This window comes from Carcharodon carcharias, chromosome 28, assembly GCF_017639515.1.
Source record: "Carcharodon carcharias isolate sCarCar2 chromosome 28, sCarCar2.pri, whole genome shotgun sequence".
Lineage (NCBI taxonomy): Eukaryota > Metazoa > Chordata > Chondrichthyes > Lamniformes > Lamnidae > Carcharodon > Carcharodon carcharias.
Window position 1 is genome coordinate 13,724,365 of NC_054494.1, and position 25,777 is coordinate 13,750,141.

A 25,777-nucleotide genomic window follows, 5' to 3' on the forward strand; every position below is an offset into this window, starting at 1 on the left:
GTTTGAGCTAAGGAAATACAAACAGCTAGGATTTCTGTTTCTTTTTGTTCTATTATTCTGACTGAAAATGTGCATTTATAGATGCCAGGTTAGGATGGAATTGGGCTTGGCCATGATGTACCATCTCCCTCCTTTATGGTTAAGTAAACTACTGACCTAGTTCTCAGTGTGACTCAGTTCCACATTCAACAAGCTACATATGAAAGATTGGTCAGAAAAAAGATAAAGACTTGCATTTATATAGCTTATTTCAAAAACAAAAGGATATCACCAAGTGCTTTACAAACAATGAAGTACTTTTAAAGTGTAGTCACTGTTGTAATCACAGAATTGTTTTGGTGCAGAAGGAGGCTATTCAGCTCATCATGTCTGCACCGGCCCTTCGAATGAGCGACTCACCAAGTGCATTCCCCTGTCTTCTCCCTGTAACCCTGTACATTCTTCCTTTTCAATTAGAAGTCTAATTCCCTTTTGAATGCTTCAATTGAACCTTCCTTCACCACCCACTCAGGGAGTGCATTCCAGACCCTAACCACTCGCCGCGTGAAAAAGTATTTCCTCATATCACTTTTGCTTCTTTTACTAATTTCTTTAAATCTGCTCCTTCTTGTTCTCGATTGTTTCATGAGTGGTAACACTGTCTTTCAGTTTACTCTGTCCAGATCCCTCAAGGTTTTGAATACCTCTATCAAATCTCCTGTCTTCTTTTCTCTAAGGAAAACTATCCTAACTTCTACAATCTATCTTCATAATTGAAGCTCCTCATCCCTGGAACCATTCTCTTGAATCTTTTCTGCACCCTCTCTAATGCCTTCACATCCTTCTTAAAGTGCAGTTCCCAGAACTGGACACGATACTCCAGCTGAGGCTAGACTTAAACAAGTTCAACATAATCTCCTTGCGCTTGTTCTCTATGCCTCTGTTAATAAAGTCTGGGATATTGTATGCTTTATTAACCGGGGATATTGTATGATTTATTAACCGCGCTCTCAACCTGTCCTGCCACCTTCAATGACTTATGCACATATACACCCAGGTCCCTCTGCTCCTGCACCCCCTTTAGATTTGTACTCTTTATTTTATATTGTGTCTCCATGTTCTTCCTACCAAAGTGAATCATTCCGCATTTAACTTTGTCTGCCACTCGTCCACCCATTCCCCCAACTTTTCTATGCCCTTTTGAAGTTTTACACTATTCTTCACAAAGTTCACAATGCTTCCAAGTTTTGTATCATCTTCAAACTTTGAAATTGTGCCCTGTGCACCAAGATCTAGGTCATTCATACGTATATATCAGGAAAAGCAAGGGTTCCAGCACTAACCCCTGGGGAACGCCACTACAAACCTTCCTCCAACAGGAAAAAGATCCATTAACCACTATTCTCTGTTTCCTGTCACTCAGCTAATTCTGTTTCTATGTTGCTATTTTCCCTTTTATTCCATGAGCTGTTACTTTGCTCACAAGTCTGTTGTGCAGCTTTGCATCAAACACCTTTTGGAAATCCATGTACACTATGTCAACAGCATTGCCCTCCCTCATCAACCCACTCTGTTACCTTGTCAAGAAACTCCAGCAAGTTAGTTAAATGTGATTTTCCCTCAAGAAATTTATGCTGGCTTTCCTTAATTAACCCACATTTGTCCTCATGACTTTAGTTTTGTCCAGAATTATTGTTTCTAGAAGTTCCCCCACCTCTGTTCTCTGTTCTCTGCAGGAGCAGAGGGACCTGGGTGTATATGTGCATAAGTCATTGAAGGTGGCAGGACAGGTTGAGAGCGCGGTTAATAAATCATACAATATCCCCGGTTAAATTGACTGGCCTGTAGTTGCAAGCATATCTTTATCTTAAAGTAGGAAACGCAGCAGCCAATTTGCACCACAGCAAGTTCCCATAAACAACAATGAAATAATAATTAGATAATCTGGTAGCGTTATTGACTGTAATAACATTAACAACAATAACATTGGTGAGATGCACGAATCTAATTCAAAAGTCACCAGCCAAACACTGTCCGGATATCTATTACAGTTTTAGAATTTGAAATTCTGAGTGGGCTTATGACCGATTTTTATAGCCGTAGTCCTACTGTACCAGATAAACAGGAGATCTGGGGTGTAGGACTAAGTTGGACAGCTTTTTCAACAACCCAACCCAGGCTGATGGGCTGAATAGCCTCCTTTTGTGCTATAAGATTCTATGATTTTATGATGGTATTTGAAGATTCATGCTAGAAATTAGGTTCTCACCATTCAGTGGCTAATGAGGACTGGAGGGTTCACTCAAGGTGTTAAGTTGATCAATTTGGACAATTCCATTGGATTGCTTCACTTACCATTAGCGATAAAGTGCCATGTAAAAAGTAAAAAGTAACAGTATACAATCAGTAAATAGCTAATGCTAAAATAGGCATTATGCCTCTCACATGAAGGCTCTGTCCCTGTATATTACAAAGCTGTAAAAACATTATTTAACCACACTTCTACTTCCTGGAGATAGAAACAATCTGATCCTTAAGTGGTCACAATGAAAAGTTGTTGAGAACAATCAGTTCTCTGGTAGCCTAGCAGAATATATCAGTGAGCCATCTTGAATGAGTTCCATATTTGAGTTACATATTTCCCAAATTCTTTCATTGTGGTGAAGAGAGTAGTTATAATTTGCTTCTAAAAAAAATTGGGTATCTGTAAATTCTACAGATGTGTAAGGAATGAATGTTACAATCTCTAGGGTTTTATGTAACTTTCTTTACTCATTAGGGTAATCAGAGCTCTAACTTCAAGCAAGGCTTTAAATTTTTAAATCAATTGGTTTTATTCACATTAAATACAAATTTTACAGAAAGATATTCTTACAATCATAATTAGAAATACAGCTCAAAACGGCCAGAATGGGATGTGACCTGGTGCAGTTTGATGAATGCCCCGTCCTCTGCCCAGTGCTACCATCATCCACTGTAACTGATGCACTGATCCTTTGTTATTTGACTATGTTTTTGAGCTCTGGCCTTGCACCTAGTGACTACACTGTTACATTAATATTTAAGTCATTCCTTAACAATGCCCAGACTACAATGAGGCTGGAACTCCTAGTTCTTTCTCACACATGGTAGGCATTCTAGCCGTACTTTGGTCCAGGGTGCAGCATTACACCAAAATGCCACAAATATGTTTGCCTCCCAGAATCTGATCACTTCACACCAGTGTTGGACTACAATCCTGTGCCACTCAGTCTTTCCACTTGATCCTTGTTCATAATGATCATACTGCTACACATTTCCATTAATTTCTGATACCGCTCATGGTTCCCCATCTTGCCTCTCGAACCTTGCTTAATTTTTTTCCTCCAATTTGTTGCATTTCCAACATTTAAGAGCCCTAAGATCAATTCTCGGTGTTCCACTAGGTTGTACATGTTCCAGCTGAAGTTGTGTTGATAGGTCATCTGATTTGCTGAAGTGCCCACTGTTCAAACAACCATAAGCTTCATTTTTAAGTATAATGCGTTGAAATACAATGCTTATGAATGTGCATGTAATTTCTAGAAATGCCTGATGGGACTGCTTTCTGCCTTGAGTCTGCCCATATGTAGCAGACTATCCCACCATCTTTATGAATGTCAAGAACTTACATTCCATTAAAACAAGAGCATGAATCTCTGGCTTTCTATCTCTTGGTTCCTCATTAAGACACTATTTAAAACCTACTTTTTTGACCAAGCTTTTGGTCACCTGTCAAAATATCTCCATGTGGCAAGATGTCAAATTTTGTTTGATCTTTTCTCATCTCACCCCTTCAGGCATAAGCCTTGCTGAGGTGCCAAGTTTTCTTGGGCAGCAGCACAACCTGGATGTTGGGCAGGACTCCACCCTCTGCTATGGTGACCCCTCCCAGCAACTTGTTGAGCTCCTCGTCATTGCCGGTGGCGTGCTGCAGGTGGCGGAGGATGATGTGGATTTTCTTGTTGTCCTGGGCCGCATTACCGGCCAGCTTGAGGATCTCGGCCGTCAGGTACTTGAGGCCGGTGGCCAGGTAGACGGGGGCTCCAACCCCGACATGCTTGGCATAACGACCCTTGCACAGCAGCCGGTGGATACTGGGAACTGGAGACCAGCTCTGGAAGAGCGAGTCCTGGCCTTGGCTCACCTTTTCCCTCCAGTTTTACTGTGACCAGACATCTTGTCGCCCCTGCTAAAAATCTTCACCAATCTTCTGATGCTACTGTGAGGTGCTTGGGACATCTTATTAGGGACAGTATATAAATTGTCGTTGAATGCCAGCTTCCCAAGCGGTAGTCATCACATGCCCATTTTAAGGCAGGATTATTTGAAGAAGGGTAACAGCAAGGATTATTTCTAGGAGACCAAGACTACCCTCTTCATCCCTGATTCAGAACATCTTTGAGACAGCCACGATGCACAGCAGAGATAAAATTGATCACGCAGCCACCAAGATCAAACACAGTTGACATCTAGGAGCTGATCAGTGACTTGCATAATCCAGGTCTGATATTGCTAACAAGCTGACTATTCAGAAAATTGAATCCTTTCCCGCTCGTGTGGGTAATATATTGTGCAACGGACAATGCAATATATAATTGGCTAGACATTCAGGATCCTTGCTAATTGATAAAATGGCACAGTCCTCTCATGACGCTGCCAGTTGTCCATTGGAGAGGAGCTTATTCAAGGAAATAATCCATGAGTCATTTGCTTATACATCCCTGCATTGCAGATTGACTTATGTGAGGTCACCTGTAGCACGTTGAAATGATTCGTATGTGTAGTGAAAGGCCTTTGTGACCTTCACAGGCACTGGGAGTTTCATGGCTCTGGATATTTAGCTGCAGGTCAATATGCTGTGCTCCATTACACCTTTCCTTATGAATCATAGCATAATGGCTATATATGTCTTTCAATCTTTAAATGCAATTATAGAGATACCCCTGTGTGACGGGTGCACCCTGGCCAGCCTGGCATCACTTATGATGATCATCCTCTTCCTCAAAAAATACAGATACAGAGGAATTACCATGAAAAAAACCATTGCGGCCATAATAACGAGGTTCAAAGAAAAATGTCAAAGATACCAGTCACCTAAGTTAAAATAAGAGGAAACAAAGACCTGGAATTTGCTCAGAGCTCTCCCGTCTCAACACTGTAACTTCCCTAAAAGTCCAGTGGAAACCCCATTTATAGAAGGAAACAAATGTTAACTGTTTCCTCATTAATTCCCCTTGCAGTCTTCAATCATCGCTGAAGTCTCTATCAACAGCTTAGACTTAGCAAACATGAGTTTCCACTTTATATGGGAGTGTTGTTGAAATAGTGTTATTCTGGCAGGAATATCAGAAAATTGTGTGAAGGCAATGAATATTTTACCCAACATATTTAAATTTTAAGCTGGCATGTTACTATCAGCAGCCAAATATGTCAATGGAATATTTCATGGAATACCAAATAAACATTATAGTTCTTTAACCCCAGATTTCCTGTCAGCTTGCATCTATCTCCAGTTTGACTCTTTGACCTTTTAATACGTGACAGTACTACAGTGCTTTCTTTGATTACTGCAATCATGTGCACTTGGAGCAGATAGCTTCTCTTTGGTGCCATTTCAGGGAAGCAGGGCTGACATTTAATGGCACTGTAGAAGATGGACAGGATTGAGGCTGGAAAGAAGGGAGCTGAGAATTTTATGAAGAGAGGGGAGCAGCAGGCAGCGAGGTAAGCATTGATGCTCAGGAGCAGCAAATAAAGTGATGAGTGAAACTTGGCCATTTTACTGTGGATTGAGGTCAAAATAATTTTAGCTTCAGTATCAAAAGTGTAACTTGTTGCTGCTACTGAATTGTCACCTTAACAACACTAAATTCTGAAATTTGTATGACAAGTACTGTTTCGTGAATTATATTTCAGAAGCGAACAACTGAAGCAAAACCTGTACACAAATTATTTCTCATTAAAGAAATTTATCAAAATAGCACTCAATAAGGTATAAACAATTCTTACCTTCTGAATATATTTTGGTGTTCTTAAAATATAGATGAAGGAAGGAAACAAGTGGTGTGAAAATTGCAGAAGGCGTGTCAAATTAGTGCTTTACGTGGAGAACATGGAGAGATAGTATAAAATAAAGGGTACAACTCTAAAGGGGTACAAGAACAAAGAGACTTGAGTGTATATGTACATAAGTCACTGAATTTGGCAGGACAGGTTGAGGGCACGGTTAAAAAAGCATACAGTATCCTAGGCCTTATTAACAGGGGTATAGAATACAAGAGCATGTCCATGACATTTTTGTCAATCTCTCCTTAGACCCCACTTATTGATGACCTTCTATCCTGCTTTACCTGTTCCACCCTCTTATACAGTATAAATTCCATCAATTTCTACTTCTCTTTAGCTCTAAAGAAGAGTCATACAGACTCAAAACATTAACTCTGTTTCTCTCTCCACAGATGCTGTCAGACCTGCTGAGTTTTTCCAGCATTTTCTGTTTTTATTTCAGATTTCCAGCATCTGCAGTATTTTACTTTTATTTACAAGAGCAAAGAGGTTATGTTGAACTTGTATAAGACACTAGTTCAGCCTCAGCTGGAGTATTGCTTCCAGTTCTGGGTGCCACACTTTTAAGAAAGATGTGGATGCATTGGAGGGACTGCAGAAAAGATTCACAAGATAGCTCTAGGGATGAGGAACTTTATTTTTGAAGATAGATTGGAGAAGTTGGGACTGTTTTATTTGGAGAAAAGAAGGCTGAGAGGGGAATTGATAGAGGTATACAAAATCATGAGGGGTCTGCACAGAGTAGATAGGGAAAAATGTTCTCACTCATGAAAGGATTGAGAATGAGAAGGCATAGATTTAAGGTAACTTGCAGAAGAAGCAAAAGCAATATGAGAAAATACTATTTCATGCAGCGAGTGGTTAAGGTCTGGGATGCACTGCCTGAGATTGTGGTGGAGCCAGGTTCAATAGAGACATTCAAAAGGAATTAGACTGTTATCTGAAAAGGAACAATGTGCAGGGTTATGAGGAGAAGACGGGAGAATGGCATTAAATAAATTATTCATTCAGAGAGCTGGTGTAGACACAATGGGCTGAATGGCCTCCTTCTGCACTGGAAAAATTCTGTGATTCTATAGTTGTTGATGCTGAGTGAATTGTTTTTTTGAGTCCTGATACCCAGTGAATGCCAAGTGAGTGTTTTGGTAACACTGGAGGTGAGTTGATTTTTTTTTATATAAAGTCCAATGCCCAGGATATGTCAAGTGACTGCTTTAACATTCCTGGTTTTGAATTAAAGTTTCTCCTTTATGGAGTTGAAGTTTCCAGATCCAACACACAAATGTTTCAAATGCTGGTGCTGAGAGGAAGTCACAGAATTTACAGTACAGCGGAAGCCCTTCGGCCCCTTGAGTCTGTGCCCGTGCTAGCTATCTATTTTATTCCCATTTCCCTACCTTTCCCGTAACTTTTTTATAACCTTCCTTTTCATATATAACATTTACCCTATCTGCAACTACTACTCAACAATGTGTACTCCTCTTTGTGCCAACTTAGCTACTTGCTGTAGATTCTAACCTACTACTTGTATGAGTTACAGAGTTAAATAAAGTTCAGCAGTGGGTAGTGAGGATGGTTGGTCTGGAGGCTAATGCATCCTCTACCTCTGCAGCCACTTCTTTTAAGACCCAAGGATGCAGGCCATCGGGTCCAGGGAACTTGTCAGCCTCTAGTCCCATGAGCTTTTCTAGTATTTTTTCTTTAGCCATAGTGTTTCAAGTATTTTTAGTTCCTCCCTCTCTTTTGCCCCTTGATTTACTATTCTTGGGATGCTTTTAGTGTTTTCTACCATGAAGACATATACAAAATACTCGTTCAAAATCTCTGCCCTTTTCTTATTTACCATTATGAATTTCCCAGCCTGATCATCTAAGGGATCAACATTTACCTTAGCTATTCTCTTCCTTTTTGTATACTCGTAGAAGCTCTTACTGTCTGCTTTTATATTTCTTGCTTGTTTACTCTCATATTCTAATCTCCTTATTTTTCTGTCATTCTTTGCTAGTTTCCAATATTTTCCCGCTCTTCTAGGCTACCACTAATCTTCACAGCAATGTATGTCTTTTCTTTCAATTTGATACCATCATTAACTCCCTTAGTTAGCTATGGATGATGTATCCTTTTCGTAGTCTTTCTTTCTCAATGGGATATATCTTCATTAAGAATTAAGAAATATCTCCTTAAACGTCATTGCTTCTGTACCATCCTACCTTTTAACCTGTTTTTCCAGTTGAACTCTGTCTTCATACCTTTGTATTTCCCTTAATTTCAGATTAACGCACTAGTTCTAAACCCAAGTTCTCACCCTCAAACTAAATGTGAAATTCTATTATATTATGATCACTCCTGCCTAGAGGATTCTTTACTACGAGGTTATTAATTAATCCTGCCTCAATGCACATTACCAAGTCTAAAATATCCTATTCCCTGGTTGGTTCCAGAACATATTGTTCTAAAAAAAAAATCCTGAATACACTCTATGAACTCACCTTTAAGGCTACCTTTGTCAATTTGATTCATCCAATTTGTATGAAGATTAAAATCACCTAAGATTATTGCTGTACCTTTCTTACAAGCCTCATTATTTATTGATTTATATATACTCTGTCCTACACTATAGCTGCTTGAAGGGTCCTTTAATCCACTCCCACCATTGCCTCTTTCCCTTGCTGTTTTTATCTCCATCCAAACTGGTTCTACATCTTGACCTTCCAAGCCAAGATCATTTCTCACTAATGTACTGATCTCATCTTTTGTTAACAGAGCTATTCCATCTCCTTTTCTTTTCTTCCTACCCTTCTGAAATGTCAAGTATCCTTGAATATTCAGTCCCCAGCCTTGGTCAATTTACAACCACACCCTTCTAATGGTTATCTCATAACAATTTATTTCTATGTCAATTTATCCATCTTGTTATGAATGCCACGTGCATTCAGATAAAGAGCCTATAATTCAGCCTTTTTACCATTTTTCCCTACTCTAACCCAATTTGCTGGTGAGTATTTATGTTTGTACTTTCTATCCATCCCTGTCACATGCTGATTATTTTTACCTGCATCGCTACACTGCACTATTTCTTTTTCCTTTCTCATTAACTTTATAAATATCCCCTAACCTGGATCCTTATCTCCCACCCCCTTCCCCTACTATTTGGTTTAAAGCCCTCTTTACAGCTCTGGTTATACGATTTGCCAGGAAACTGGTTCAAGTGAAGCTTACCCCAATGGTACAACTCCCTCTTTCTCCAGTACTGGTGCCAGCACCCCATGAATTGAAACACATTTCTCCCACACCAATCTTTGAGCCACAAATTTAACCCTCTGATCTTATTTACCCCATGCCAATGTGCTGGTGACTCAGGTAGTAATCTAGAGATTGTTGCATTTTTGGTTTTTTTTTAAACATGCATTGTAGGTTCACCAGGAATGATACAAGGGCTTTAACAAGAGTTAAATTATGAAGACAAGTTGCATAAACTTGGTTTGAATTCCCTTCATTCAGATGGTTGAGAAGTAATCTGGTTGAACTGTTCAATAGGATAGGTACAGAGAATCTATTTTCCCTGGTGTTGGAATACAGACAAGGGGTCACAATTTTAAAATTAGAGTTAGGCCATTCAGGAGTAAAATCAGGAACCGCTTTTTCACATAAAGGGTAGTGCAAATCTGGAACCAACACCCCAAAAAGATTGGATGCTGGAGAAATTGGAATATTCAAGACTAAGATTGACAATTTTTTATTAGACATGGAGTTCAAGGGATGTGATGCAAAGGCAGATAAATGGAGCTGTGGTGCATTTCTAAATAGAATGATAAAACAAGCTAGAGGGACCAAATGACGACCCCCTGTCCCTGGGTCGAATTTCTTAATGACTGTTCCTATAAGCATTTTTATCACAAAAGCCCCGAAGTTGAATATGTTTTGTATTAATGTATAAGCAAAATACTGTGGATGCTGGAAATCTGAAACAAAAACAAAAATTGCTGGAAAAACTCATCAGTTTGTGATAAAAATGCTTATAGGAACAGTCAACAAGAAATTCGACCCAGGGACAGGGGGTCGTCATTTGGTCCCTCTAGCTTGTTCTATCATTCTATTTAGAAATGCACCACAGCTCCATTTATCTGCCTTTGCATCACATCCCTTGAACTCCATGTCTAATAAAAAATTGTCAATCTTAGGTCTGACAGCATCTGTGGAGAAAAAGACAGAGTTAACGTTTTGAGTCCATATGACACTTCTTCAGAACTCATGTTTTATACCCATGTCCCCTAACATGTATGTTTTGTATTCCTTGCCGAACAAATTTTCCAACAAATTAAATCAAATTTACTCCATTAAAGAGCAGACGTTGCATTCGGGCACAGGCATCGAATGCTGAACTCAACCGTTCTTCATATGCTGTTGAGTGTGTTTTAAGAGGCATGCATCAGCAAGGAAGATGCAAAGGAACTGGGCTGTGAGCGGAGAAAATAGAGCTAGTCTCCTGGGGATAGCCCGCCTATTAATTGATACAGTAGACAAGCAGAGAGTAACTAGTGCAGCAGCAATACACCTGCTACCTTTATGTTTAGGCTCTTCTCCTGTTCCCCACTTGCCTCCCTCCATTTCATGGTTCCAATGTAATCTTGAGTCTTTCTCCATTTATGCTAATTGTAGTTTTTGACACCATGTACTTTTTAATAATCGTTGTCCTTTGCAACCACTTTTATTTTTCCTCACCAGTTTTCACTTCTTCCCCTCCTGTGCTGAGGAGATTGTCTCCTTACTTGAGTTCCACAGATGCCAATTGGCCCTCTGTTTCTAGCCCAGGCAGCCAATTATCATGTGCTCCCAGGCTGTTCTACCAGGAATTCTCATAGTTATACTATCCTCATACCCATGTCTGCATACACAAATACTTCTTGCAGGCCACTGGATATAATCATCCACTCATTGGACAATCTCAATGTGCCCATGAGGAACTGATGATGGATATCCATTTGGATGAAACTGTACACATGAATGTCCTAACGGTTCAGAGAAAATTAATCGTTTTATGTTGTGCTGAGCCAAACATACTAGGGAAGTCCCAAGTTCGATCCATCCTGAGGTACTTTCGGCTGTTATCGTCATTGTTGGACTACGGTCATGCTCAGTGCCCTTTTGCCAGAGTTCCCATTCCTGATCACAATCCAGTGATCCCTGCTGGAACTGATTCTTAAAACCTTTTCATTTTTCTCCATCTACTTCTACTGAGTACTTTTTTGCTTTACAGAATTTTTATTTAATTCATGAGTGGCAGACAAAACAGAGATTCTTATAATTTGAAGTAAGACAGTCCCTTATGTCTGTAATAACTTTAATTTCAATAAAGGACATAGAAACCATTCCAGACGTCTACATAAATGATGGCTTAAGTCATTTTTAACTTACGGCAGTGAAATTGATTCTTGATAGGAGTCTTGCACAGTTAGCAGCACAAATATAGTTAGCTGCCTTTGTTTGCCAACAGCTGTTTTACTGCATCTCCCAATCTGCTGCTGCAGCAGAGATTGACAGAGATGTCATGGACACAAGACAAAGGGAGTATTAATGGCAGTGTTAAAGAACACTACTATTAACATTCCTTTTGTCTTGTGTTCATCACATCTTTGTCAATCTCACCTGAGTTCCCACTTATCCCTGACCTTCTAGTTCACTCCACAGTATAAAATCCATCACATTTCTACTTCTTTTTAGCTCTGAAGAGTCACACAGACTCGAAACGTTAACTCTCTTTCTCTCTTCATAGGTGCTGCCAGACCTGCTGAGCTTCTCCAGCTTTTTCTGTTTTATTTCAGTTTCCAGCATCTGCAGTATTTTGCTTTTATCATTTTATGGAAAGTTTGCTGAGTGTTTGCCTCTGTGCTGTGTGGGAACTGATTGTCCTCTAGTGGAACAGCAGTGCGCTGATATTGATTCAATATTCTATAATAGAATTTATCTGTGAAAAATTCAATCTTGCCCATTTCACCTACACTAGCTGCCTGAAGGAACTATCCATTTAGCCCCATTCCCCTGTCCAGTTCAGTAACTTATTAAACTTAAATGTAATTGAGTTCTGTTTGTTTGGAAGGTACCTGAAGCTAACGAATGCCTGATGCTTTAGTATCTGTGTGCACTCATTCTGGTACTGAGCTACATATACAGCTTCAATTTTGTGTGCCAAGTTAGATGATCTCAGCTAGGGTAAATTAGATAGTAAACTTTTGACATATCTACAAAGGTTTTGTATGATCTGTGTGATATCCAAAGAAAGCTGTGATTTACTTGCAACTTTGCTCATCTATATGCTGGGGAGTGTTAATGTTAATTCAGCTGCCAACCCCTCCCCTATCAACAATGAGATGGGTAGCCTAGTCTACTGATCAAAGCGTGTCACCATGCCTGCCCAAGTAGCCGTGGGGCCAGTTGGAAATATCATGCAAAAATATTTAAACTTCTATAGTTCTTAGCTTTGTAATTGCTCTTTCAATGATTTGTTGTTTCCATATCAGGTTAAACTTGTGAAAGTGATGAGATTCAGTAGGAGACCACATCACCTGAGAGGATTGAAGAGTTTATCATCCCAACATGAACAATGAAAAGAAAGTTCATGTTTTCCTTGGAGCACCAGCTGTTTTGACACAGTGGAAAACATCAGCAAAAGAAGCAGTAGTTGAAGGCAGTTCCAAGAAGTGGCTTCAGTGCCAGGTCTTCTATGACAAAGGATCTCTCAATGCTAGTCCTCGGGAGTGCAGCACCAAGGAGTCTCAGAAACATTTTGTTTGCCATGAAGCAACATCACAATTGAAAAATCAATCTGGACAGTCTTCCACTTCAAAAAGTGAAGAAGGAAACATAGCATTATCTCAAGAATCTACTTTTGAGAATCTTGATGCTTTCCTACTGGAACAGAGCATGAGCAAAAAGAGTGATATACTGTATGATAATGACTTCAATACCAGACAGAAAGGAAAACAGCACAGGAAAGGGTTGAGCAACAGAACATTGCTGAACTCTGAAAGGGGTGTCAAAATAACTGAAGAACATGATCATGATCCCACCAATCCTGCTTGCTCAGGAGGAAGTTTTGAGACACCTTTGGAGTCTTATGAGGGGAGCAGACAAAGCGGAGAAAATGGGAGTGACAATTGGGACCCTAATGGTAGAATAGCAGAGCAGAATGCACCTTTGAAAGAAGATTGTCCAGAATTTCTCTGTGACTCTCTGATGGAATACCTGCAGAATACCTTTCCAGCTGAAGGGCAGGGATCTTGTTTCAGGTGCACATCATTGAATGAAGGTTTATCAACAGATGCTGAGTTCCTCAGTGTGTTGACCGCAAGTCAAGCTGCCATTCTTTCACAGGGATTGTCAGAGAGTCAGTTTATTACACAGGACTCCCATGAAAATTTAAAGGCTAAACTGGAAACAGACACAAAAGATAATGAACTGTCCTGTCAGTCACTTCCATCTACCCATAATTTCGTTAGGCCATATGGAAACAGTGCCAATCAGACAGTGTGTGGACAGGTTGACAGTTCAGAAAATACCCCTGAACTTTTCAGCTTACCGAGTAACCAGCAATTGTCCAATGAGGCTGTAGATGGGAGGATATCAGAAGTTTCAGAACATTCCTTCAGTCCCTTCACTAAATGGTCAAAAGATGATGTTGAGGTTAATGTTGAACCATACAGTGGAGGTTTCCTGTGCTCTCAGGTTGCAGATAGTTCTAAGTGGCCTTTAAAAAGATCAGTTGAGGCTACCAAGGAGCCTGAGAAGTTAAAGCAGGTGACCCAAACATCAAGATCTCCAGTTTATTTCGATATTGACCCACCATCATGCAAGAAAATAAAGACGATGGATTCTGAGAGAATATCAGATCTAGGACACTATCTGGAGGCACAGAGGAACCGATGGCCAACACCTAAGGTTGGCTTCATTGAAATAGAAAGGCTTAAAAATTGCACTGACAGAAGCAAGCGGTACCATGTTTTGGTCACCGTTCTGTTCCGCTGCCTCCTGAAGGAGATACAGATCAAATCAGGAACATTCGCTGGGTGCAGGGTCCCCATAGCAACTATTGTGGTTACAGACCAATCAGGAGTCACTATAAAGATTGCGCTATGGCGAGCTTCTGCATTCTGGGCATTGAGTGTCTCCCCTGGGGATGTCCTACTAGTAACAGGTAAGGGAACATATATTTTGAGACATTTGTTGACCCTTTCAGACACTTGGGGGGAATTTTCCCAGCCAAAGAGCGGCAAGTTTGTGTGTATCAGAGGAGTTAAATCCCCTGAAATTAACATTGGATCAGGATTCCAACATCATCCTGCCCTCTTCTGGGCTTTTGCTGGGCAGGATTGAAGACAAATGGGGAACCTCCTTGAATCTTTGATCAAAATCGTGATTGACAAATTTATCAGAGTTCTTTGAGATGTAACGAGCAGGATGGATTAAAGTGAGCCAGTATATGTATTTAGATTTCCAAAAGTCATTCAGTAAGGTGCCACATAAAAGATTACTGCACAAGATAAGAACTCATGGTGTTAAAGATAATATGTTGGCATGGATTGAAAATTGTCTAACTAACAGAAAACAGAGAGTCAGGATAAATGTTTCGTTTTCAGGTTGGCAGCCTGTAACTAATGAGGTGCACAGGGATCAGTGCTGAGGCCTCACCTATTTACTATAGTTAAATTTAACCCTCAATCAACAACACAAAACTAGATGATCTCATAATCTCACTGCTGTTTGTGGGACCTTGCTGTGCACAAATTGGCTGCCGTGTTTCCAACGTTACAACAGTTACAACACTTCAAAAGTACTTCATTGGCTTTCAAGCATTTTGGAATCTCCTGAGGTTGTAAAAGACATTATATTAATACAAGTGTTATTTTTAAAAAAACAGACCAGAAAGATCTATATTCAATTCCTGATCTATAGGTCAGAGCCTGGGTATTCTCTGGTGAGTAACTTACCTGCTGACTCTCTAAAGCCTCTCCTACAAGATACAAGTCAAGAGTATGATGGAACATTTTCCAGTTGCCTGGATGGGTGCAACTGCAACAACATTTAAAAGGCTTGACACTATTCAAGACAAAGTTGTCTGTTATCAGCATCCTATCTAGCAGCTTAACTATTTGGCAGTAAATACTAGTGTCGCCAGCGAGCCCACCTCTCAAGAAAAAAGACATTGTAAAGTGAATGATAGAGTCAAGGGATGCTTTGCTGAGCCATAGCTGATGAAAAATTGCAGGGTTTCTCAGGTTGCCTATGTTTCACATCAGTATACATAGTAGCTGTTTGCATTTTCCGTGGGGCAATAATCAGCACCCATTGCATGAATCTTTTTTTTACCTTGGGGAGCTAAAGTACATTGTGGGTAATATTTCAGACACCAAGCAGATACATCAAGAGACATTACAAACACATCCTTTCATCCAGCAATTTAACTCTTAACATGCTTAGTAACAGCATTCTTAAGAGGTCAGTTGTGAATTGGATCTATCAATTTTACCATATTCATGACTTCTGCCTTATCTGAAACTCTCTCATCTTCACATTACCTGTCATGTCTGTAGTTTCTTTTTATGCTTGCATGTTTTCTGTGTTTCATCTTGTCTGAGATCACTATATTAATGAAAAAGAAAGATTGTGCATTTATAAAATACTTTTTGCACATGATATCTCAAAACACTTCAGGGTCAAATTACTGAAGTACAGTTACTTCAGGAAAATACAACAGCTAATATGTTTACAGCAAGATCTCACAAACAAAAGATTAAATGAATGACCAAATAATCTGTTTTGGTGATGTTGGTTGAGGGTAGAATGTCAGGCAGGAGATGATGAGAACTTTCTTGCTTTTTTTCTCAACTGCTACCATGAGATCATTTATATCCACCTAAAACAGACAGACAGAGCCTCGGTTTAACATTTCAGCTGAAAGGTGTATAAAATAATAGTGAATTTTTAAAACATCTTCCATTCTTTCATTGGCTCATTCAATCTTTCATCGGTCTTTTTCTCATTGTTTAATCACTTCTGTTTTGTTTAGCTTTTCCCCTTTATATCCATTACCTCTGTGCTCACTAACTATATTATCTCCTTGAGTGGCAACCCCTTAATGTAAAAATGTTTAACCTCCGTATTAACCCCTCCCTATTTCTGTAACCTCTTCCAGCCCTGGAACTTTCTGACGTTATTGCTGGCCTCCAATTCGGGCCTCTTGCACTCTCCTATTTTCATTGCTGCACCGTTGATGGCTGTGTGTTCAGCTGTCTAGGCCCTAAGTTCTGAAATTCCACTCCCCTCCCAAGCTTCTCTGTTTTACTACATTAAAGGTGCTATATAAATGCAAATTGTTGTTACTGTTGTTTTTGCTCTTTAAATTATTTCTGTATTTCTCTTTTCCCATTTTTGCTCTGTTTGAGGCATAGCCCTTGCATTCACCAGTGAGCATGCTTCATAAATAATGGCACATGTCTGAGAATCCAGGCCAGCCTTCTCCTGGCCCGTCTTGCTTTCTCGGTTGCCAGGACTCCATTATAAACAAGAAACCTTGTCGGAAGTCTCTGGCAGTTGTCTCTATACTCTGTCAATTAATTGGCAGGAAGCTGAAGACAGATGGCTGAGAGAGACTGCAAGGGTGTTGGGCTGCACTCCAGGAGAGTACCCTGTGAAATATTAACAATATCTTCCTTATGATAATGAGAGAATTTCTCATGGTTACAGTAATGTGAGAACAATTAGATGGTTCTTTACACACAGCAAAGTGAATAGGTCATCTCATTGTAAGGTTCTGCCCTATAACTACGCCTTAATTCAACCTAATAAAACTTGGGAAAGCCAACATTCGTGTCCTGATGTGTCACATGCTTATGCCCAGTTTGGTACAAGGAGCATTTAATTTTCTCGCTGCATTGGCATACATCATCTATGTAGAGCACACTTTCAATCACCCGTGCCACACAGATAGCTTCATGAAATTCCCCTATTTTCTTCCTATCGACTCTGCCCAGACCCCTCAGTATTTTGAATACCTCTATCAAATCTCCTCTCAAACTTCTTTTCTCTAAGGACAACAGTCCTAACTTCTCCAATCTATCTTCATAACTTAAGTTCCTCATCCCTTGAACCATTCTCCTGAATCTTTTCTGCACACTCTCCAGTGCCTTCACAGCTTCCTAAAGTGCAGCGTCCACAACTGGACACAATACTCCAGCTGAGGCCGAACTAGTTCAACATAACCTCCTTGCTCATGTACTCTATGCCCCTATTAATAGGATACTGTATGCTTTATTAGCTGTGCTTTCAGCCTGTCCTCCTACCTTCAATGACTTATACATATATACACCCAGGTCCCTCTGCTCCTGCACCCTCTTTAGAATTGTGCCCTTTACTTTACATTGTCTCTCCATGTTCTTCCTACCAAAATGAATCATTTCACATTTTTCACATTGAAGTTTGTCTGTTTGGTGTCCATCCCTTCCACCAACTTGGCTATGTCCTTTTAAAGTTCTACACTACCCTCCTCACATTCCACAATACTACCAAGTTTTGTATCATCCGCAAACTTTGAAATTATGCCCTGTGAACCAAGGTCTAGGTCATTACTATATATCAATAAAAGCAAGGATCCCAACATTGACCCTGGGGAACTCTACTACAAACCTTTCTCCAGCCCGAAAAAGATGCATTAACCACTACTGTCTGTTCCCTGTCACTCACCCAATTCTGTATCCATGTCACTGCTGTCCATTTTATTCCATGAGCTATAACTTTGTTCGCCATTATGTTGTATGGGACTGTATTGAACGTCTTTTGGAAGTCCAAATAAACCAAATCAACAGCATTACCTTCATCAACCCTCTCTGTTACCTCTTCAAAAAATTCCAGCAAGTTAGTTAAACACGATTTTCCCTTAAGAAATCCATGCTGGTTTTCCATAATTAACTTACGTTTGTCCATGTGACTATTAATTTTGTCCCAAATTATTGTTGTTAGAAGTTTCCCCACCACTGAAGTTAAACTAATTGGCCTGTATTTGCTAGGCTTATCCTTACACCGTTTTGAACAAAGGTGAAGTAAAGGGCACAATTCTAAAGAGCGTGCAGGAGCAGAGGGACCTGGGTGTATATGTGCATAAGTCATTGAAGGTAGGAGGACAGGCTGAAAGCACTGCTAATAAACCATACAGTATCCTATTAATAGGGACATAGAGTACAAGAGCCAGGAGGTTATGTTGAACTTGTATAGGACACTTGTTCAGCCTCAGCTGGAGTATTTGCAATTCTCCAGTCCTCAGGAACCACCCGCATATCCAAGGAAGACTGAAAAATTATGGCCAGTGCCTCCACACTTTCCACTCTCACTTCCCTCAGTATCCTTGGATGCATCTCTTCCAGTCCTGGTGCCTTATCCACTTTAAGTTCAGACAGCCTATCCAATACCTCCTTTTCAATTTTAAACCCTTCTATTGTCTGAATTGCCTCCTCTTTCACCATGGCCTGGGTTGCATTTTCCTTGGTAAAGGCAGATGCAAAGTATTCATTTAATACCTCAGCTATGCCTTCTGCCTCCATGTGTAAATCTCGTTTTGATCCCTAATCGGTCCTCCTACTCCTTTTACCACCCGTTTACTATTTATATGTCTATAGAACACATTGGGATTCCCTTTTATGTTGACTGCCAGTCTCTTTTCATAATCCCTCTTTGCTTCTCTTTTTTATCACAAAGAAACATAGAAACTAGGAGCAGGAGTAGGCCATTTGGCCCTTCGAGCCTGCTCCACCATTCATTATGATCATGGCTCCAACTCAATAGCCTGTTCCTGCTTTCTCCCCATACCCTTTGATCCCTTTCACCATAACTCCTTCTTCAAAGCATACAATGTTTTGGTCTCAACTATTTTCTGTGGTAACGAATTCCACAGGCTCACCACTCTCTGGGTGAAGAAATTTCTCCTCATCTCAGTCCTAAATGGTCTACCCCATATCCTCAGACTGTGACCCCTGGTTCTGGACTCCCCCACCATCAGGAACATCCTTCCTGCATCTACCCTGTCTAGTCCTGTTAGAATTTTATAGGTTTCTATGAGATCCCCCCTCATTCTTCTGAACTCCAGTGAATATAATGCTAATTGACTCAATCTCTCCTCATATGTCAGTCCCGCCATCCCAGGAACCAGTCAGGTAAACCTTCACTGCGCTCCCTCTATAGCAAGTACATCCTTCCTCAGATAAGGAGACCAAAACTGCACACAGTATTCCAGGTGTTGTCTCACCAAGGCACTGTACAATTGCAGCAAGACATCCCTGTTCCTGTACTCGAATCCTCTGACTATGAAGGCCAACATACCATTTGCCGCCTTTACCGCCTGCTGCACCTGTATGCTTACCTTCAGCGACTGGTGTACAAGGACACCCAGGTCTCGTTGCACATTCCCCTTTCTCAATTTATAGCCATTCAGGAAATAATCTGCCTTCCTGTTTTTGCTACCAAAGTGGATAATCCACATTATATTGCATCTGCCATGCATTTGCTCACTCACTCAGCTTGTCCAAATCACACTGAACCATCTCTGCATCCTCCTCACAGCTCACCCTCCCACCCAGCTTTGTGTCATCTGCAAATTTGGAGATATTACATTTAGTTCCCTTATCTAAATCATTAATATATATTGTGAATAACTGGGGTCCCAGCACTGATCCCTGTGGTACCCCACTGGTCACTGCCTGCCATTCGGAAAAAGACCCGTTTATTCCTACTCTTTGTTTCCTGTCTACCAACCAGTTTTCTATCCATCTCAATACACTACCCCCAATCCCATATGCTTTAATTTTACACGCATGTGTAAATACCTTGAACTTCCTATATCCAGCCCAGTTCTTAATATTTTTTAATTTCTACTTAATTTCTATCTCTTCTGTCATCCAGGGACTCCGGCTTTGTTTGCCCTACCTTTCCCTTTCGAGGAACTATACCTTGACTGTGCTCAAAATACCTTTTCTTGGAAGGTAGCCCATTGTTCAGCTGCAATTTTTCCTGTCAACTTTTGCCTTCAATTAATTTGGCCCAGATCCATTCTTACCTCATTAAAATAAATGCAAAATACTGTGGATGCTGGAAGTCTGAGATAAAAACTCAGCCGTTCCGGCAGTATCTGTGGAGAGAAGCATTAAAATTTTGAGTCCGTGCAGCAAAAGATTTGCCATAGACACAAGGAGTGTTTTTTTTAATTCATTCATGAGCATCAGTGGCACTGCCCATCCCTAATTGTCGTCAACCACATTGCTGTGGGTCTGAAGGACCCACATTTAGGACATTAGTGAACCAGATGGTTTTTTTATGGCCTCAGGATTATTCCAGATTTTTATCAAATTCAAATTTCACCATCTGCCATGGTGGGATTTGAACCAGAGTCCCTACAGCATTACTCTGGGGCTCTGTCATACTAGTCCAGCGACAATACCACTATGCCATCACCTCCCCTGGTAGTGTTAAAGACAAGAGAACATGCTGATAGTTGTATCAAGGTAAGATGGCAGAATGTTAATAGCAGAACAAGGGTCAGCATTCTGTGAAAGCAAAACATAAGAACAAGTGACAGATGGCCCTGTGGCGGTGGCGGGGTGGGGCATTGGAAAAAAATGGATTAAAAAAGGGATCAAGAGGGAGAGAGTTCAGGGTCTGAAGTTGTCGAACTCACTGTTAAGTCCTGAAGGCTGTAAAGTGCCTACTCAGAAGATGAGGTGGTGTTCCTCCAGTTGGCATTGGGCTTCACTGTAACATTGCAGCATGCCAAAGTCGGACATGTGGGCATGAGAACAGGATGAAGAATTGAAATGGCAAGCGGCAGGAAGGTCTGGGTCATGCTTGAGCGAAGGTGTTCCGCAGAGCGGTCACCCAGTTTGCATTTAGTCTCCCCAATGTAGAGGAGACCGCAATGGGAGCAGCGAATATAGTGGACCAAATTGAAGGAGGTGCAATTGAAGTGCTATTTCACCTGAAGGAAGTGTTTGGGGCTTTGGACGGTGGGGAGGGTGGCGGTAAAGAGGCAGGTGTTGCACCTTCTGTGATTGCATGGGAAGGGGAAGGGGAGTTGGGGGTGATGGAGGGAACAGTCCCTACGGACTGTTCTGCCATTAACCACATTCTGCTGTCTTTATATCGCTATCAGCACCTTATTTAATCCATGACATCTGTGTCAAATCTCTTCTGAGTTCCCACCAATCCCTGACCACCTATTTTGCTCCACCTGCTGCATCCCTTTTAAACAGTATAAAATGCATCACATTTCTACCTCTCTTTAGCTCTGAAGAAGAGTCATACGGACTCAAAACGTTAACCCTGTTTCTCTTTCCACAGATGCTGCCAGACATGCTGAGTTTTTCCAGCATTTTCTATTTTTACTTACTCCATTCAAGTTGTCTTTCCCCCAGTTAATTATTCCTACTCTGGACTGTTCTTTGTCCTTTTCCATAGTTGGCCTAAACCTTATAATACAATGATCACTGTCCCCTAACTGTTCTCTTACTGACACTACTTTAGGTAAATCCTGGCTTAAATATTTTTAACTGGTTTACTATTTTGTTTATTTTCCATGTCACGGGCTGTTCCTTCGATGGAGTGTCTCTTAGCTAGATCAGGATGCGGACTTGGATGTTGAGTCTTTCATGACTTAGACTCCCAAATCATTTGTCTCAAATCCCCAGAAAATTGGCATATTGCCCATGTGTTCAGCCCAAGTCAGCATTCAACACATCCAAAAATTTTACACAATGACTGTGATATCACCAGGCTCAGAATAGTTATGGAAAAGGACAATGCACAATTAAGTGCAAAAATAGGTAACAGTAGGGGGCCAAATTTCAATGTGTTGAAAAGGGATCTGGTCCAGTTGGATTGTGATCAAAAGTTGTAGGCAAAACAGTCATTGAACAAAGGGTGGCTTTCAAAGAGATGATGGGGTGAGTTTTACACTGGGGGTCACATTGCTGGCCCCACCACCTTGTTAGAAAAGTCGATCTCAAATCAACTGACTTTAAAAAAGGCTGCCTCACAGTGGTCTTAACAAGCAGAGAGTGGGACTTCTGCCCCTCAGTGGAAGGAAGTTCCAACATCAAGCTCTGCCATCTAATCTGATTGGCCAGCAACTCTTGCAGTCCCAGCAGCACCAGAACTTAGGAGTGGGCACTGCTGGGACTGTAAGCAACTCTGAAGAAGATAGATGGTGACTGGGGCGGGGGCTGGGGGGTTGCCGAGTGGGGTGGAGAGACGGTTTTTGGAGGCCAGGTGGCAAAGCACCACGCGGGTGGTACAGTCTTAGGAGGTGTGCTCCTGATGTGCACATGTCACCCCCCCAATGATGTACTCTCCCCCGGCCCCGGTCCCTGCCTTTTTACCAACCTTGCTTAAAAAAAGTTGTCTTCCCACTCTCCCCAGCCTTCCACTGCCCATAATGTATTATGGCAGTGGAGGCAAATTGAGGCCCTTGATTGCCACTTAATTGGGCAGTTAAGGGTTTCAATAAGCCAAAGTTAGAGGGCTAGTGGGCACCCTACCCACCCCGAATATTATGATGACCAGGGTGGGGGTGGGCAGGAAGACGGTGGTCTACCCACCGAAAACACGACTGGTGGGGTGTCAAAGCCCAATGATTAAGGTACCCAGTAGAAGTATTCTTATATGGGGGAAAAGAAGGGCACCCAAAGCCACACAGCTACATAGATAATGAAACATATAGATGTTAAAATGAGACAGAAAAAGGCTTATGACAATATTACAGTTCATAATACAGCAGAGAGCCAAGCTGAATAAATAGAGATGAGATCTAAAAAAGGAAGTAGGAGGGGCAAGGTCAGAGTATGAGAATAGATTAGCAACTAACACAAAAGGGAACCCAAAAGACCTTTATAAACACGTAAATAATAAAAAAAAGTAGCCAAAGGAAAGGCGGGGCTGATTAGGGACCAAAAAGGAGAGGTACTAAATATGTACTTTGCACCTGACTTCACTGAAGAACAAGATTCTGCCCATGTAGCAGTAAAAGAGGGGCAATTGTGATATTGAATGGGATGAAAATAAAAGGGTCCCAATGCTGAAAAATTTTCAAAGTCTGGAAGTTTCAGCCCTTGATTCCAACCGCCAGAGGGTGATATTGAGCCGTATAGATGATCAAGATTCAGCAGTATTGGTAATTGGAAAATGTATAGTTGCTCATGCTCTGCTTGACTTCAGATCAGCCACCATGTTTTACTTCATCAGTGATCTCAACAGTGACATTTTCAGCCACTTAATTGATATGAGTGCGAGGTTTCATTAGATGGTTATGTTTTAAACTGTCTGTTTTAATCCAAGATAAAATGGAGCATGTGCCTTCCTACAAGTTCAGCCTGGTGATAAGCCAATGTAACCTGGTTGCTATGGGGACCAGGGTCCCAGGTCAAGAACTATTGAAACCCAAGTGCCAGCTTCCACACCTAGGCACAAAGACAGAAGCAGCTGGCCAGGCTTTGTGCAGACTTAGAGGGCAAAATTTAATGTGAGTTTGGTGGCAAGAGGGCATTTAATGAGATGGGAGGGTGGTGACTGGGGACCCTGCCACCTTCTTGCTTCTACCCCAATTAGGTCCATGGTGGGGAGGCCAGTGGAACATTTAAGGGCCTCACTTACTGCCGCTGGTATTAACCAAACAGCGGGTAGGGGGCTTGTCATGCCGGGACCATGACAAGCAAACCTGTGCGGGGTTACTTGCCTGCTCTAGGGGGCCTCCCTCATTCAAAGGCACTCAGTGCCTAATCAAGGGTCCTGGTATCGGGAAGGAAAGGCCCACCAACATCCACCTCCTCCCCCCGACCCCGGTCTTGCAGCTGTCGCTGATTCTGCTCCTCTCCCCTTCTTTGTAACCGCCATTCAGCACCCTCCCTCCTGCCATTACCCAGTCCTAGCCTGGGTCTTGGGCCTTTAATGGGTGCATTCTCGGCAGCAGCCACCGCCTCCCCAATGACGTTGCTGAGCCATGCAAGCTGCCAGCCTTGATTGGCCAGCAGCTCTTCTCAGGTGGGACGTACGCCATCGGGGTCCTTCATGCAGGCATTTAATTTGGTTGGCCTCCGCTAACAAAGGCGATGCGGGGCTCCCTCCAGCTCTCCAGATGGCAGAGAGCCCCGTCACCTTCATTAAATACTGCCCATAGACTCTCAGGCAGTCTGACTCAGAAATCCTGGACAAAGAGAGAGAGAGAAGACTGAGGGAAATTAATTTTGATGATCACGGTGAAACGAAGAAGTGAGTCTGTTGGAAGCTGGGAGTAATTTTGGACTGGCTCTTGTAGAGACTACATTTCTGCGGAGAGTGCAGTGTCATGTATAAATGCATCACAGGGGTTTTCGGTGGTGTTAGAAAGTTAAGGGAGGATATCATTATTGTAGTTTGGTGTATTATTTGCCTACTGAGTAATGTTTAGCCAATGTTGCTTTTAGTGTGTTTGTTACAGTAAAAGTCCTAAAATGCGAAACCTTGTCATGTGACCCTTTGAATTGGTCACTGGGAATTCCAATCTCTTAAACATTATCGGTCTCTATGGGGATAGTAATGTGATAAATAACAATGAAGCTGTACTGATTAGAGGCACAATAGGGTTTCAGACACTCTATTCACATTGCGAAATCTTAAGAAGGAAGGAATAAAATTGCATGCATCTAATTCTGGCCAATCTCATGATGTTTTTGGAAAGAGTCACTAGTTCTGTTACAGCATTTAAGTGGTATAGGGGAGAAAATCAATTTGTATAGCACTGCTTCACGCAGACTACATTGACTCCCAGGGGCTGATGGTACCACAGGCCACAACCAGCATGACTCGTACATGTTTCTTCAATGATTTCAATGAGGAATACCATACAGTAGTGGCCTGCAGCCCTGCCTGCTCCCAGAAAATCGACGTAAGTCTACAGTCCTGCCACCTTCAATGATTTGTGTGCATAGGTTCCCAGGTGTCTCTGTTCCTGCACACCCTTTACAATTACACTATTTATTTATTTTTCCACTCCTAATTCTTCCCACCAAAATGCATCACTTCACACCTTTCTGTATTAAATCGTGTCTACCATGCATCTGCCTTTTTCACCAGTCTGTCTATGTCCTCCTGAACCCTATTATCTTCCTTACTCTTTACTACATTTCGAGTTTTAAGTTACCTGCAAACTTTGAAATGAGGCCCTGTATACCCAAATCATTAATTTGCACTACAGTAGATCACAAAGATCATTGGACCCAACACAGATCCCTAGGGGCTACCACTCAGCTTCCCTCCAGTCTGAAAAACAGCTGTTCACAACTGCCCTTTGCCTTCTATATCTAAGCCAATTTGTATTCATGCTGTCACTGTCCCGTTAATCCCACTTTAGTTTTGTGAACAAATCTATTGTGTGGTAACATCTTTTGAAAGTTCACCTTCAATAAACTTCTCCGTTGATTCATCAAAGAACTCAATCAAGGTAGCCAAATAGGAAATTAAAATAGAAAATGCTGGAAATACTCAGCAAGCCTGGCAGCATCTGTGGAGAAGGAAACTGAGTAATGGGCAAGATATTGCCCTTTTAATCTTGATGTCAGGGTCAGATGGGGTTCACAACCTTGCACCTTGTGGGATTTCCCCATAGTGGCCATTTAGTGACCAGAGGGCAGGCTCTCAAAGCTGG

General features: G+C 41.4%; 1 protein-coding gene across 8 annotated transcripts in view; it reads left to right on the forward strand.

Moving 5' to 3' along the window:
• Positions 1-25,777, forward strand: part of shld2 (shieldin complex subunit 2) — a 131,908-nt gene that overhangs the window by 46,210 nt on the left and 59,921 nt on the right. For 7 of the 8 annotated variants that reach the window (XM_041176166.1, XM_041176167.1, XM_041176165.1 and 4 more), the window contains exon 3: positions 12,585-14,257. In XM_041176166.1, the coding sequence (XP_041032100.1) occupies positions 12,661-14,257 (1,597 nt within the window). In that variant the 5' untranslated portion in view covers positions 12,585-12,660. Of the gene's footprint in view, positions 1-5,618; positions 5,725-12,584; positions 14,258-25,777 lie in introns of all 8 variants that reach the window. The other variant, XM_041176164.1, reaches the window with a different exon arrangement.